We start from the raw sequence: 16,571 nt of genomic DNA, 5'->3' as shown, positions 1-16,571 counted from the left end.
ATTCTGCAGTAATGGCTGTAATGCCCCTTTCACTCTTATAATAGCGTTCAACCACAGGTCACAGTTCAACACAGGGATTCAGATTAGCTACTACTCACTTTACTTTTTGACTTTTTTTTTTTTTTTTGCCACCTGAGGTGGATGTTGGTTCTGAACAGCTGGCAATTTTCTTACTCCTCCCCCAGCGTTAAAAGGTAGGCATCAACTGAATGCCTTTTCATAACTAGCTTCATTTGTCTTTCTCTTTGGATTTTGGCTGCTGTATCAGATTGCAGACAATCTGTTTCTTGCCATGATTTCACTCTCAGTCTAATTCACTCTGTAGGCTGGTCTCTGGGTCTGTGATGCTGTTTCCTGGTCTTCCAGGGAATAGCATGACAAGCACATACTGCATTCCTGTCCTGCATTCAGTGAAGTTAGAGAGTAAAAAAACATCACAAAGTAGGATCCTCTGACATCATGGAGAGTAGAAAAGTGTAGCGGAACCCAGGGCTCTGGCTGGGGAGAGAGCTTGGTCCTCTGCCCTCTCAGGAATACTCTGCAGGTTCATTACATCTGGGTTTTCAAGGCCACCTGTGGTATTGATAAATACAGAAATTGCTCTTTTATTAAACAAAACATTTAAGGTTTGAGGGTGTAGCACTGTGACAAAGATGGGATGCTGTGGCACATAACTGCAGCAGTGTAATAGAAGGGACCCAGCCAAGGAGACTTCAGCAGATACGGAACTACACGCTTCTTGCCTTACTTCTTCCTCCACGGCTCCACGCTCTGGCAGGGGTTGCAGAGGCCGCAGGGAACTGCCTGGAGGCTGTGGCCGCCCCGGGCTGTCTGTGGTAGTGGTGACAGCAAGAACTTTGTGCGCTTGGAGAACTCGTTTGGGGGCTGTCTCTGTCCAGTGTTAATCTGATAATAGTCCTGCTCCACATTCTCTTCTCTCCTTGAATCTCTGCTCTTGCTTCTGCTGTTGTCCGCTTTTTCTCCTTTTAGCGTAGTTCTGATGTTGTTCTTGGGCTTTTTTGAGTTTGGGGTATTGTGGGTTTTTTTGTTCCTGTCTCTTTGCTGTTCATAACCTTCACTATTTTTCTTTTCTTTTTTTTTTTTTTTTTAGCCTTTTTCCCTTCAGATCTTTTCTTCCTTCCTTCTCAAATAACTCTGGCGCTTGCCTGAAACAACTGGCCATTATACCATTTCCTCTGCGGGCTGTACTGTCTCAGCCTAGGTCGGTCTGTCTGTCTGCTCCTTAGGCTGGGCTGCCGGCGCCCTGGGGCAGGAGCTGTCTCTTATTCCCGGTGCTGTGCCTAGCACAGTGGGGTCCTATTCACGCTTCATACTTAAGCACTGCTGTAGCAAGCACAATTGAAAGATTCCTTATTTAAACCCCAGTAGAAGAATGGAGACTCCCTGTAAGATGTATTAAGATGCTCTTAATTCGTGCAAGTGTGTCTTGGTGGCTTGCAATTACTTGCAGGTGGCTGTTCTGTGGGTTTTGCTTAATGGTGCGGTCTTGTGCATTAGAGACCTTTTAGTGGATGCAGAGAGATAATGAAAAGGAAAAAAAACAGTGATGATCTCTGTTTTCAGGGATCAGAGATGTACTTGGCTAGGTGACATATGTACATTTAAAAGGATGCAAAAACTATACCAAATGCAGTTAAAACTGAGTCAGGGAAGCCTCCAGCAAGTAGACAGCCTCTACTTAAGCAATTTACAAGAAACTACTTTAGCAAAAGGTTTACAGGTCATACCAGGTATTTTGGTGGGAAGATTGTAGGCCTTCTAGGAGTTCCCCAAATGCGCTGTTTATCATTTTTCAGTCTTGGTGGGGTTGGAAGTTTTGGAATCTCTGACAGTGCTCTTGAAGTGGGCGTGTCAGTAGGTGCCCAATGGTGGATTCACTGTAGCAGCCTCACTAGAAGATGCTGACAGACTCATTGAGGGTCAACTGTTGAATGGCACGAACAAGTGGGTAAATACAATCTGTTTGTAACTTGGGGTTCTCCAGTGCCCTGTCAGGGCTCAGTTACAGGGGTTTTATAAGTTATTACGTGTCAGCTGAACTGCTATAGTTGTCTTTGGCAAATGTTTGCTAAATCATGTTCCTGATGATGTAAGAGGGAGGAACAACTAAAGGAAGCTTCAAATAAGAAATCTTAGTACTGTATGGGCTGAATTTCTTAGCTAGCAATTAACTCAGAGCTATGTAGCAAAGGGGGATACTGTTGAGGTCGCAGTCTCATGTTAAAACGATGTTGTCATACTGTTTCTACTCACTCCCTATCTCTGTCCTTGTCTCTTGTGCTGCGTTTAATCTGTAAGCTCTTTGGGGCAGGAATGACCTGACCTGAAATTATAAAAACAAATGCTGTTATGATCACTTTGGTACTCGCTTCCTAATTTGTGGAATCACCTTATCTATATTTAAAGTTGATTTATATAGCTAAATAACTTTGGTGGGGTGGGTTCATCTGCGTGTGGGTGGGGAGAGAGGAGACCAGAAAGAGTGCCTACTAAAAATAACTTGTTAAGGAGCATGAGACTGCTTATGAAACCCCACTGGCAGCCAGTGTTTAGATTACCTTAATTGTATGTTTCTGTATTTTTTCCAAAGCAGAAATTTAAGTGTAAGCATTCTGGTGGATATTTTGTTTAGTCACAGAAGAAAATGTCTTTAGTGCTGCTCCCTAAGATAATAGGGCAGGGTGTTCCCCCCACCTCGGTGTTAACTGCAGCTTGAGAAAGCTCTCCTGCTTAGAAATTTATCGTGTCGGTCTATGTTTGCCGTGACAGAAAGAGTACTCAAAGCAAGCTACATGTTGCTGCGAGAGATGATTAATGCAATTCTTAAATGTGCCTCTCAAAGGTGTGGGCACCACCTTATGCAGGTGTAGGAAGGAAGGGTTTAGTAAAATGAATCTTCTCTTCAGATGCTGCAAGTAAACATCCCTTTTGGATTCAGCTGATTGGTTTATAAGTCAGTGGGATGGTAACCTGCTGGGATTTGGCAGTGGCCAATTTAAGCAGATAGCTGTTGGAATCCTATCTGCCACAGCTGGACCCAGAGGAGGTCATCTGATGGCCAACGTGATAGGCATCTGGGCAAGATCAACAGGTCTCTTCCCATCCTTTCTTGTATTTTTGTTTTGTTTTTAAAATTGTTCAGAGGCAAGCTTATGCTGGAGTAAAGTAGCACAACTGCATGGTCAATATTGTGCTGTGCTTGCTTTGACTTCCTTAATTAAGATCTACAAACCTGTAGAAAGTCAATGCGTTAGAGCTTCATGTGACGGTGTAGTGGACATTTTAACAAGCCTATCATGTGAATGTTCCAGGACCTGTTAGTTAAAGGCTTGTTCATAGTCTTTAGTATTAAGCTTTCAAAGAGAGTGTATTGAATGCCCCATCCAAAAATCTGTGATTACCTCTAAGGGAGATTGAAAGCTCCAGTAGCATTTGGAATGACTGAACTGAGATGCAGTAAATCCAGATGCTGTTTCTTTACTTAAATTTTAGGGTTATTTTCCAACAGATAAATAATGGGGAAAAAAAATGTCCCTGCATCTTGATGTAATTTTATATGTTTATTATATCAAATATAGACATAGGAGGTACATAGGAGACACCTCTCACACTTTCCTGAAAATATATTTAGTTTCTCTTTCCTTGTGACATACTGACCTCCAAAAGGCACGAAGACAGAGGTTACTTGAGTTACAGACTATTTCATTATTCTAATAAAGCTGTGTTGCCTTTCTGAGCTGTTACTGCTTATTTGGTAGTGATGTTATAGTAGTTTTACAATATCAGTGATGGACTTCTGTCTAGTGTTTACCTTTTACTTCATTTTCCAGTTGTCTCCTGCATAGGTTTAGCACTTAGTACTTTGAATTTGTATTTGCCATTTTAGAAGCTGTTAAGCAAAATGTAGATGTACCAACAGTTTTTAGGGGTTACAGGTTTTGTTTCCTGGAAGGTTTTGAAATTGATTGACATCTAAAAAAACATTACTATTGTTTGGTGCAAGTGGAATGATTTTTTTTCTCTTTTTTCTTCTTTCCTTTGTGTCCAGCTAGAGGTGAAGGCAACTTTGATTTCAGGGTGGACTGTTGCAAAAGTGTTTTACTCTAGTGGTCTTTGGCTTGGCAGTTGTTGCTGAAATTTGTCCTGATTATTTGTCGCTGTATTGAACCAAACAGAAGTGAAATGACACATAATTAATGGTGACTATTATTTGATCAGTAACATTAAAGCCAAAGAATGACTGCTTCACCTTTTCATCATTTATCACTTCACTATGTTTTTGTTTAAATTGAACATAGATTTTGTCTGTTGCAGAAAGCAGCATATTTGGTGTTGAGCTATGACACCATGGCATTAGTATTGAGTAGAAAAAAATGGTTTATGTAGATATTGACTTCCTAAGACCCAGAGAGTCATTATGTTAATCCTTTGCAGGCTTTCTTATTTCAAGCCTAGCAGTTAGGGTTCCAGCTGTATTGTATGCTTTAGAAAAGATTCCAATCTAAAATAAAAATCTATGTTGCAAATATCACCTTAACTTGCAGACTTTTTAAGGAAAAAAAACCAAAACATTTCCTTATTAATTTTGTCCACCCACAGTTCTGTCCCAAACTTTTGCAATTTCTGTTTCTAGTCATTGCAGTATTTTCTCCATCTGCAGATTAGAGCCCTCTCTGAAACGTCTGTTCTTTAAATGGGTAGCTTTTAGATATAATTCTCCAGCTTTCTCTCTTTGACTTAAATTTTTTGAGCTCTTAAAGTCTCACTCAAAGTAATGTATTTTTCTGACCTTATAATGTCTGTGGTTTCTTTTTGATTCTCTAGTGTTTTAAATCATCACTCCTGAATTTTAGCTATCAAGAGTGAGCACACTATTCCAAGTAGCTGTTGCATGGATGCCAAATAGGAAAGAGAAATTTTTTTTTTCCTTCCTGGCTGATGTTCCTCTGCTTATATATCTAAGGACTGCTTTAGGTCTCAGTAGCAATGTAGTGCTTAGGCACTCCTGTCCATGCCAGGATGCCTTGCAAGTCAGAGTTGACGACTGCACTCTTTGAGGTGGGTTTACTTGGTTTGACTGTATAGCCTATCACCTTGGATCCCTCTGCTTAGTTTGTGCTTGGATTACAAAGGGAGGCCATCTGCTTTTTCATTGATTTTTACCCTGTATGTAACTCTCTAAATCTTGTGTCTGAGAACATCATGGCTTTTCTTTCAGGTTCTTGATAAAAGCATTAATTGTGAGGCCAAAAATTAATGCTGCTGGGGCCTCCTACTGTATTTTGTTATATCGTAGTTGTGTTGAAACTTATGGGCTAATATATTATAATTTGATTAATAGTCATGTTTCTTTCTGTATATGTGTTTCTTCATTAATTCAGGATGTGATAGCAAGTCAGAAACCCTGCAGAAGTCACAGTGCTTTTGCATCAATGCTTTCCCCACCCACCCCACCTTTTCCCAATGAACCTGTAATCCCATTAACAAAGTGGAGTCCAACAATCCAGTTTCTATAAACCACCTTACAATTCTTTATTCATTATCAAAGTAGCTGGTATGCTACTTAATCTGAAATGATTGTCAAATTTACAGGCTAATATGGATCATCCCATCCACCTTTGAATTTCTCCAAGTGTTCTGATTCCTTTCAAAAATCAACGTCACTTCTCAGACTTTTTAGCTAGCTTTTCCAAAATCCTTGGATACAAGTCGTGAGATTCTTCTGATCTTAAGTAATGTCTGATGGCTGCTCTTTTATTGCAATATTCAGTTACAGTCAAGAAGTCAGATGACATTTCCTGTGCTAAATCAAGTGTGTGCGTGTATATATATATTTAGTGAATGCTTCTGCCTTCTCTGGGTGATGACTGGCACAATTACAGGTTTTTGTTCAATGCTTGACCTGAACTATTTTTGAAATTTCAAGGACTCCTTTGTTAGGGGTAAATTTAAAAACCAAAAACGCATTGTAATTTGTTAGACTCCTTTCTTCGATTCCCTGAGTCTTTCTGGTCTGATCCTTGAATGTTCATTTCTATCTTCTACCGTCTCCCACTAGGTAACATTCATGCAGTTCACTGATGAAGAAAGGAAGCTGTCTAGTAAACCAGTTCATAGATACCATTTTGATACTTTCTCCCCTGTACTGGCTTATAATTATTAGCTTTTTGTGAAACTGACCTTTTAAAAATGTTGTAGGGAAAATAATTAGAAAAACATCATCTAGGACTGTGATTTTTACTGCTGACAGTGTATTGCCTCAAGCATGTGTTGCTCACACTGAAGACTCTCAGAGCAGCTGATGACCTCCTTCTTCCTTCACATGTCATGAACGGATATCTAAGAAGCCAGGTGGTTTATTTCATAGCCTAGTCTGATGGTCGGCATCAGATCCTAGCAGATAACTCTTCTTGTGCTTTCTATTAAGACATTTGTTTCATCAAGTATTCAGAAATCTTGACCTTCTCAATTATCAATGACTGAAAAAAGCCAGTGCAGTTCTGATAGACTTCCATCCCCTTCTGGTCACTCATTTCTCTATAGGTAGCTGTGTCAGCTGCTGGTTGTAACCTATTCAAGTTGGCAGGGGCTAGATCCAGCAGTGTAGAGTTTCCGCGGAAGTGACTTGTTGACTGTATTGAACATTAAGCAAAATAAGATGAAAGACAGTGGAGAAGCCTTAGACTTGGGAAGAGGAGAAGTAGTCAATATTGACTTAATATTGAGCTGTATCTTAATAGGGAGATGACACTAAGAAATAAAGCAGATCAGTGAAGATATTTGAATTAAGTGGAGGCAAGAGTGCTGCATGACCTCAGACGTTGTAGAGAGTGTGTTGTAGGTCTGTGAGGTTTTCTTTTAGGACTTAAAAACAACCTAAGTAACATCTAATGGGAGGACCTGTGCTCATGCCAGTGAGGAGGAGTGTAGCAATTGGAGGAAGGAAGCAAGAGGAGATAGGTAAAGTGAAAAGGAGGAGTTTGTAGACAGTGCAAAGGATTGACGTTGCATTTAAAGTAGGAAGAAAGCAGCTGTAAACATCCTACTAATTCATTGTTTCTTCCCTTCAACTTCAAAACATAAAAAGAGAGGAAGAGGGTGTATATGTAGTGGAAAGAAAAAAGAATCATAGATCTCTGTCTATATGTGCATTAACGTGTGTTTGTACTGCTCAGTCAGAAGCTAAACAGCTGAAGGGATGTAGTGCAGACATACTTCTGGACTTTCTCTAGGCCCATTCAGTAGAAAGCATGGGGGGGCGTTCTGATCGATAGTGAAGGACGTCTTCCATGGTCTCTGAGGGCTGAAGTGGATTTTATTGCCTGACAGCTATGTTTAGGCACTGGTAAAAAGTATAACTGCAGTACGCTTGTAGGATGGTCAGCTTTGAGCTAGTGTTAGGAGTCTGCAGCTGGTGGGATATTTATGTGACGAAATGGTTGTCCAGCAGCAGAATCCCTTGTCTCACCATATTATTTTTTTTTTTGGATGCATGCCTTTTGTTCCTAAGCCATTTCATTAAAATAATACTGTTCTATACTAATTTTCTTTTAATTTTTGATTTATATAAACAAAAGACTTGATTATATTCAGCTGCTTTTTTTTTTTTGAGTGTACAAAATTGAATTAGCACTCAGCTTGAAAAGGGTAAGTGGCCACTGGCATTAGGTAAAATGATGACATGAGCCATTCTAAGTTATATCAAGATGCTGGAAAACATTAGAGTTTGAGCAAGAGTTAAAGCTTGCACTGATGCTCTAATAAACTGTAGCCTTCTAAGTGGAGTATATTCTTTTCTTCCCACAAAGTGATGAGTATTCTCTGCTTTCAAACCATTGACTTTAATGCTTGTGATTTGTCCCATGTGGTCATCATGTGCTAAAGGTGGAAAGTGAGCTAGAAAGATCAGAGCATTTGGGAATTATACTGTCTGGATTTTGGTTTCAGTTGCACATCAGACTTCTGGAATAACCTCTTCATCAAAAAACACCCCAAATACCACATCATAGACGTTAAACATCAAAACAGCATGGGGAAATGCTTTAAGGGTTTGCATGAAAGGTACTAAGTGCAAATACAAGTGTACTGCAGAATGATAGCTATTTATTTTTACTTCTGCTCCTGTCCTGGATGTTAAAAACAGTCAGATGGATCTGCTTTCTTGTTACAGTAAAGCTAGGTCATACTGCCATCGGCACCAGAAAGCAGCTTCTTTTGGACAAATGCTGGTGACTCTTCTGATGTGAGCTGTGCTGCAAGAGCTGTTTAGTATTTTGGTGTTTGGTCCCTCCTTCCTTCCATAGTTTTTCAATTTAGTGTTTTGGTTCTATTGTAGACGTACAATTGAAGGTGTCAAGAGTATTGTGTTTGACAGTGCCTGCTTAGCCACTGGGGCCGCTAAGTTGGACAGTCCGGAACAAAATAAGAGGTGAAGGGGATGAGAACTGTCTAGGCTTCTCGTTAGGACTTGCTCTGATATAGTGCTTCTTGGTGTTTGCTGTTAGGAGTCTCAATTTGGAGGTAGTGCAGATGGCTGGAAAAGGGTGTTTGCTCTCTGCTATCTTTTGTCATGCTGAGGCTAAACCCGGTATTTCCCAGAGCTGTTTAGTTAACTCTTTTATGTGCTGTTTGGCTGGCAAGTCAACTCTGGCTGTCCAGACAATAAAAACGGATAACATTCTGAACTCTATAGGGTCTTCTGAACAGTACATACATCTGTGTAGTGGAATGAGTGGCAAAACAGGCTTGGGGCTCTTGGATGCTGCTGTGTTACATATTATTTGTATATTTTGAAAAGCAGTGAGTTGTTTTTACGCTTCAGGATCAAAGGTGCAAGGTGAATTTTACCCCTGCAATCCCTCAGGTTCAACTATTCTGTAATAGAATATAACTGAAACTCTTAACAGGCTTATGTTTTGAAAGGTTGGCGTCCTTATGGTGTCTTTTGTGGATGGGTTTGCAAAAGCTGTTGGTTATTAAAAGAAGGAAACTGGGAGAAACATCTAGGAGGCTTAATGCTCTGTAACATTCTGGTAAAGAAACATAGTAATTCTTGCTGTAGCTAATCAAAGTGTTGGGGCTTACCAAGTTTAGTTAGGAGCTCTCTTTTTCATAGACTTAAAAGGAAAATGTGTAAAGCTGACCGGTTTCTCATTTGAGCTCTGGAGAAGTGCCCGGGTCACTGCAGTGCCACATTGGAAGAACCACCTCATGTGGCCTGAAATTCAGGGTTTGCTCTTGCAGTGAAGGAGACCCCTAAGTGAACTGTAGCTCTGAAGAGTGTCCTTAGAGCAGATCCGTTGATACCAAGTACTTCAAATCTCAACCAGTATTGCTAGGGACTTTTTTTTTTTTTTTTTTAACATCTAAGACTTCAGTAGTCTTGATTTTTGGGAAAGCAGGAAACAAACCTCATTAATGGTGATCTTGAAACTGTGGTCTTGAGAGCAAGGCCAAAAAAACCCAAAACCAAAAAAACCCCCAAAAGTGGGGAAGTAGACGATTACCTTCTAAATGATGACAATTGTTGCAGTAAGGTAGATGTCACCTATTTATATGTGCTGAGTTAGAATGCTAATCACAAAATAGCCAGGCAAATAAAATGCTGGGCTGCTGTCAGAATTGCACTTTCAACTTGTTTACCAAAAAAAGGGGTTGGTTCTTTTCCTGGCTTCCTTCCACTTATTTCTTACAGTTATCATAGAGGAGGGTGAATTTTCCATGCAGCTTTAGTCTGCTTCCATTTGTGCTCCTTTCTGTCCCTCTGAGCAGACATTAATTTTTCTTTCTGTTTTTACTTTTTTTTGGTTGTTTCTCTGTTTGGTTTTTTTCTTCAAATGTGTAAATCTGCATCTCATCTTCTGGTGAATATTTTGGGGAAGGGCTATACCTGCTGTGTATTGTTTGCTAAGTAATTGGCACCCTTAGCACTAACGTGCTGTATTTTTAATTTGTTCATTTGTTTCACGGAGCAGTTGGATGCATAAAAGGAAAAAAAATTTAAGAACCTAAAAGATAGCATAAGAAATGAGTGACAGTTAATGTGGATCTTTCAGGGTAAATCATCCCAAGCCGGCCTACTTTTCTTCTGGATCTTAGAAGTACAGAAGTAGAGTAGATGTGTGTATCTTGACTCTGAAGTTTTCAAATTAATTTTCTCATGAGAAACCTAGGAAAACAATGGACTACTGGAAATCCCTTAAAATGCATACAGAGTGGTCTGGTTATTTTGTTTGAGCATAAGAAGAGGTTCAAGATAAAATTAGGATAAGATATTTAATGGGATTTTGAAGAGTCTTTAACCAGTCTCACAGGATCCACTGTTTTTCACCAATTCGTTAGATAAACTTCACGTAGCATCATGAAATGTGTCTCTTTCTGGTGGTGACTGTGCTTGAAGGATATGACAAGCTGGCAAAAGAGCGTTAAGTAACCTTGGATGTGGTTCAGTCAGGCCAAATGCAGAATATTAGGCTTTGATAAGAGTAATCAGGTGTGTAAGTGGAAAGTGGATGAGGATTGGACGGGCAGCAGCTCTGCAGAGGAGAGTTTGGTACACAAACTGATCATGAGTCAACCAGGTTGCAGCATTGCACAAGCTGCAAACATTGTGCTGGGCTCTACAAACAAGTGTGTCGCAAGTCGGACATGAGAAGTCACCAGCACGCTGGGCAGAGCTGGGGTAAGCTTCCTACGCAGGGTCTAGTTTTGGATACTATTCCTGGGAGGTTTTTAGATTTTAGAGAGGTCCCCTAAAGAGAAATAGCTTCTCCATCGTGGTAACTTTTTATGCAACAGCCCATCAGATATTTGAAGGGCAGTGAGGGGAAAGAGGACAGAGGAGAGCTGCACCATTTTTCATGCCTTCTGGGAGCAGAACAAGAAGCGATTTGCCTAAACTGCACTAAAGGTGATCTGAGCTACCAGTTAGAAAAATCTTTCTAAACACATGAGTAGTGAAGGACCGGAAGAGACTCCCTGGGGAAGCTGTGGAAGGAAGGTTTCTTAATAAGCAGATGCGACGAGCATCTCTTGAATGCAGATTCTGTACAGTTGCAGAGTAACTGCTGTGGAACAGCAGATTCTGTTTTTTCTTACAGTCCTATTTGATTCTGTAACCCAAGCCATCCTAACTGAAGGGCAATAAATGCACAGCGTGTGCTTGCAAAATGCCTAAAACTTTGCTCCTATTACAAACAAAGTCAGACTTTGAACAAGGGGATGCACCACTGGTGATAAGACTAGGTAATAGCGGTGTTGTCCTTTGATGGGAAAGTGGCGGAGAAAGTGCATGTGCGGTGGCTGTGGACTGCTGAAACCCACAGCTGCTGCGTCTGCATCAAAGCTCATTCACCTGCGCAGCATCCACTGCGATCTTGCATCCTGAGTGCATGTTCCTGTCTGCATTCTGGTTCACGTTGAGATGTGAGCTAAGTGTGTGCCACCGTCATTCTTCTCTCTCTTCCTCCCCCTGACCCAATGAGTGCCTCCCTTCTTTGCAAGGAAGTCCAGGCATGGAATGAGAGAGGAGCAGGACTGTGCCGTACGATGCAGCCTAGGTTTCACTTCAGGTGCACGCAGCCAGCTTTCACAAAGGTTTTGCTTCCTAATGCATGCAAGCTGGAGCTTTACGTGTAGGTGGGTTTGTAACAAACTCTGTCAGTGCTTCTGGGTTTTGTGGCCAAATGTATGCCCTGTAAAGGACGGAGTGCTGCTCTGCAGCCTGTACTGGCAGTTTGGTTTATTCAGTTACAGGAAAATGTAGGGAAATGCCTCATTTTGGTAATACAAATAACACTATGTTTAATACCGCTTATGTTAATCAGATGTAGAAATAAGTACTTGTCTTCATCATGCATCATATTTTATTGCTGAGCTGTTTGCTTCTGAAGAGGGAATATTTTTTGCTAGCAATGATCTAGATGAAAAACTGTAACCAGTTAATATATTTCAGTAAAAAATAGGCTTAGTGTTTTCTTTGCATTTTGTCAGTGTCTTTTTATTTTTCTTTGTAATAGTGAAATACACATGCCAGTTTAAATCTTTGCCTTACCCTCTCGTGTTTCTGTCTTGTTGGTCATTTTGTTTACACCTGTATTTTGATTACTTGTGTATCTCTTGCTTCCTAGGAGACAAGGATGGCAGCAAAGTGACTACAGTAGTGGCAACTCCTGGACAAGGTCCAGATCGACCACAAGAAGTTAGCTACACAGACACCAAGGTGATTGGAAATGGATCTTTTGGTGTTGTGTATCAAGCCAAACTCTGTGATTCAGGAGAGCTTGTCGCCATCAAGAAAGTCCTGCAGGATAAAAGATTCAAGGTGAGCCTATGGATAAATTCAGATTATTTTAATGAGTGTTATCTCATTTTCCATGTCTTTGATGGCAATGTTTTTGATTTTTTTTAAATTTATTTTCATTGGCGCATAAAAATGCACATGAAAAATTTCCAGGACTAAAGATTAAACAGATGGTTTAAGATGAAGGGATATAGTTTAACTTGAAAATAAGTGAGTCACTGTTGTTATGATTATTTGGATTAGTGCAAAACAGGAAGCTAAAAATCCTGATTTGACGTTGTGGTGTTGCTTCCACATTGCAGACTAGATTTTTCAGACAATAAGCTTGTGGAAACAAGGGAAAAGCTTGTCTTATGCTTACTTTTTTCTGGCATAGACTCTTTTCCAGTCATGAATAATTAAGCTGCTGGAAGGAACAGAAGCCTTTGGCCTTTGTTCTTGGTTGTTGCACCTACAAAGTGGAAGGCTGTATTTGAGTAAACGGGAAAGTCCCCAGGCGAAGTAAGAAGATAACAAATACTGAGCCCGGGCAGCTTGGACTGAAGGCGATTTACTTCCCTTTGTTATCTGATTTATAAATGTGATCTATTCTTGTGGTTTTAATAGACTGATATTTCTTTATTCTAAACCAGTAGCCTTCCAAAAAGTTGTATTTTTATCTGGTGATATTTAAACCAAATAAAACTTAAGGACCATCAGCAACCTCATCACTGCTGTGTCTCTGCTTGGTACTTGGCGTGCTTGACTGTTTTCCCTTACAGTAAAGTGGCCTGCAGCTAAACTTGTGCAAGGAGTGAATGATAGTAAAGGTACTGGTTTTAGCGTCTGAAATCAGTGGTGTGGGTTTTAGCATCTGAATGCCACAGCTTTCATGACTATAGAAGCATACAGACAATAAATAGAGAAAGTGGCATGGTCTAGGTACAAAAACTTTGAGCTTAAAAATAGGAAAGTGAAGCCTATTTAAGGAAAATTAGCAATTTGAAACTACTTTTTAACAATTTGTAACTTACTGTTAGTTTTAGAAATACTTCTAAAGGCTATCGAATGACATCTTATCTCAGTTTTTTCATTTTTTCAGTAAGACTTGATGCACATCTGGCTTCACTGGTTATGTTTATAATTTGTGTCCTGTTTTGGTAGCAAAATCATTCTTTTGAAATGTTTTGAAGGAGCTGGCATATGCCTTTTCCTTGAGTCTTGAAATTGATGCTGTCATCACCACAGGCATCAGCGTATCACAGATGCACTAGATTAAGAATGGAAAAGGAAAGATGTTTAAATTAGTGTAATCATGCAGCATTGTTTAACTTCTAATTGAGAGAGGCGTGTAAGGTTCTTACATTGTTGTTACATCTGAGTTATTTCTGGATTGTATTATGTGTTGAAGGCAATTAGTACTGGGGAAGTATGCAATATGATGTAAGAGTAGATTATTTTAGAAGAATGGAGAAGGTAGAGGAATAACAGAAGCTCTTAACCTAGTCATGGTTAAAAGAGCTTTTTGTTCTCTTCCCATTGCATAGGGGGAAGGCCAGGATGTTTCCTTTACCATGCGTGCTTGGTGGATATCAGCTAGTGCTTTGGACTTTTATTTCTTAGTCTCATGGCTTTGAGGTTGTGTAGGGTGTCAAAATGAAACTTGGCCAAGCATTTTAGTTCCTTCCCGTTAGATACTAATAGTTTGTGATGCCTTCAGGTTTTTTTTATAAATCTATATTGAGCATCTATAATAAAATGTAGGCCTCTGATTGTTCTTGTTTAAGTAGTTGATTCAGTGGCATTTTATTATCTGAGTATGTATCTTTATATTTTGGAGTGTTCCTTTAAGTGATTTAAAAAAACATGACATCTTTTGAATATTAGCCTTTTTGTTTAAGGAAAAAAAGCTGAACTAAAAAGCTAAGTAGGGTGTTTCCCGTTTGGACTCTGAACTAATTGCCTACATATGATGACATAAGCTGAGAACATCCAGTTCCTGGAGACTTTAATGCCCCTAAACTAGGTGGAAATAATGGTAAGTGCATGTGTAGATTTACAGATTGATAGCATTAATTTAAAAATACTTTCTTTAACTTCATAATTTGCATGGGTCACATCTGCAGTGGTACCCAAGTTATGCATTTTTTCATGTTCTTATCCCAAACCTGTATCCCAAATGCACAACATCATCTACCTTTGGTCTCAGCTCCCTGGTTTTTCCCGTCATTCATCAGTTTAGTCCTCCCTTTCTTTTCACATTCTGATCTGGAAGTGTATGTTCTGTTGGCAGGAGGTGTAAATTCCTGCAGGCTGGATCAAAGCCTCTGCCTGGACGGATTTGGAAGCTAGAGACATGTATCTTATATCAAGAATAGCATACAATTACTTCAGAGTATGCTGCTCTTTGGGAATGTCTGATCTAGGTTGTAAATACTGGACTAGATACTTTATCAGGTAAACAGGGGACTTCGAGTGTCTGTTGGTCGTATAGTTTGATTACAGCGTAGGAACAGGCCAGCTCTTCTATTCAGAGAGCTGAGCTATAGTGTGCAGCCCAGCTGGGTTGCTGCCACCCCCACGTGACTGCCTGAGTCCAGATCTAAGCCCTGGTGAGTGGAGTTCCTTAAGAAATCTGCCACTTCTTCCCTCTCATTAATGTACATCTCTGCTTCGGCAACGATGAGGAAAACCCTATTGTAGGCAGCCAAAGATGGCAGTAACTTGTTTGCTTTAAATCAACTTTACCAACTTCTGAGGGAAGAGAAGGGAGCACTTTAGGAATACCTGTCTGCGCAGGTCCCAGTGGTGGAGAAGCAACAAGAGGAAAGCAGTGCATGGAAGTTGCTTCCTGAAGCACAGATGATCAACAAGGCCTGCTTGTCTTTACATCCTGATGGATTTATCTTGGTACATGCAGGATAATTCCTTTGTTGTGATTTAGCTCTTAAAAAAATGCTCTTAGGAAAGCCAGCAGGAAGTCTTGAAACTTAAAGGGCATGATTCAGAAACTTTAGGAAGTCCTAACAGAGTGCAACTTCTGAGTTCCTTCTGCATTTTGTGAATGTGGAGGGAGTTTGTTGTGAAGACCTGGAAAATGCACGACAGTTGCCAATTTTTAGATCTCTGTCAGGAAGTTCAGATATTTTTATCTGGGTTTAAAGCTAGCTTGAAAACTGGAATTACCAGAGGGCAGTTGTCTTTTTTCTTTTTCCATTTTCCATTACTATGACAAGTTTCTCGGCAGCCTCCACTGAAGTGGAAGCAGGATTGGTCTATGCCAGAACCAAGTGATTGTAAAATCTTTGCTAAAGAGTGGAATATTGCAGTTTCTGTGGTGGTAAAGATAGCTTGTAGTGCTCCTACTTCTTTCAGTGCCCTTGTTGCACTGTAATGGTTCTTTAGCTTAGTGGTGCAGTTCCTGCATGGCTGTGTTTTAAACAGGGTCTCTGAAAGTGCTCTGGATTTTAAAATGAGTATGGCTAGAGTTCGGTGTAACCTAGAGCAGTAGTATTGGTGCACTAGGGATAGAGACAAATGGCTGAGGGGAACAAATAAAATAAAGTAGAGATTTATGCTTCATTTTGGCTTGCACTTCTTCTGCCTTCATTAAGCTAGATCCCCATATTAAGCGTGAGGAATTAAGTAATTTTGGAAAATTACGTGATATTTAGGTGAGTAGTTCACAAACTACATGCTGTTTATTGTTAATCTGTGGGACTGTTGAATTTGTCTCTAATCAGTATGGAGGGTCAGATTTTCTTTGGGTTTTTTTCAGTTAAAAGTTTAACAAGGCTGAGAGATGTTTTCTCTTCAAAAAGTGGTGGTGTAAGACAGCTGTTCACAAGCTTTTGGAGCCAATATCCATCCAAATGGCAAAATTTCATAAAGACTTAAGTTCCGGTTTTCACAGATGTATACTGTGTTTCTGCCACAGGTGTGTAATAATAGGACTTCATGCAAAGCATCAATAAAGACAGGTGTAGTTAAATTACTAACTATTGTATAGTCTGTGCAGGCCCTTAACTGACACAGTTGTGGTTCTGTTAATTGTGATGCTTGAAAAGAAAATACTGGTAACATAAATTTTTTTTGCACTGCTTTTTTTGGCATGTTCATTGGAATATTCTTCAGATTAGGAGTCAGTCATGTTGCTGTCTAATTCTGCAAAAAGCAATAATAAGCAAGCAGGTATGTTAGCACAAATAGGAAAGTCTTAGTCTGGTTTTTGTTATTTCTGTCATTCCATGCCTATTCTTAAGAAATCCTA

General features: G+C 39.9%; 1 protein-coding gene across 4 annotated transcripts in view; it reads left to right on the top strand.

The window, feature by feature from the left end:
- The window catches only part of GSK3B (glycogen synthase kinase 3 beta), a 154,821-nt gene that overhangs the window by 44,674 nt on the left and 93,576 nt on the right, over positions 1-16,571 (top strand). For all 4 annotated transcript variants that reach the window (XR_008469331.1, XM_054221074.1, XM_054221099.1 and 1 more), the window contains exon 2: positions 12,150-12,343. Coding sequence is in view for 3 of the 4 variants with exons in the window: in XM_054221074.1 (XP_054077049.1) it covers positions 12,150-12,343 (194 nt within the window). In the remaining variant the exon portion in view is untranslated. The remainder of the gene's footprint in view (positions 1-12,149; positions 12,344-16,571) is intronic.

The sequence above is a fragment of the Rissa tridactyla genome, chromosome 1 (genome assembly GCF_028500815.1).
Source record: "Rissa tridactyla isolate bRisTri1 chromosome 1, bRisTri1.patW.cur.20221130, whole genome shotgun sequence".
NCBI classification, from domain to species: domain Eukaryota; kingdom Metazoa; phylum Chordata; class Aves; order Charadriiformes; family Laridae; genus Rissa; species Rissa tridactyla.
Note: the sequence above shows the minus strand (reverse complement) of the source record. Positions and strands in the feature narration are given on the sequence as shown.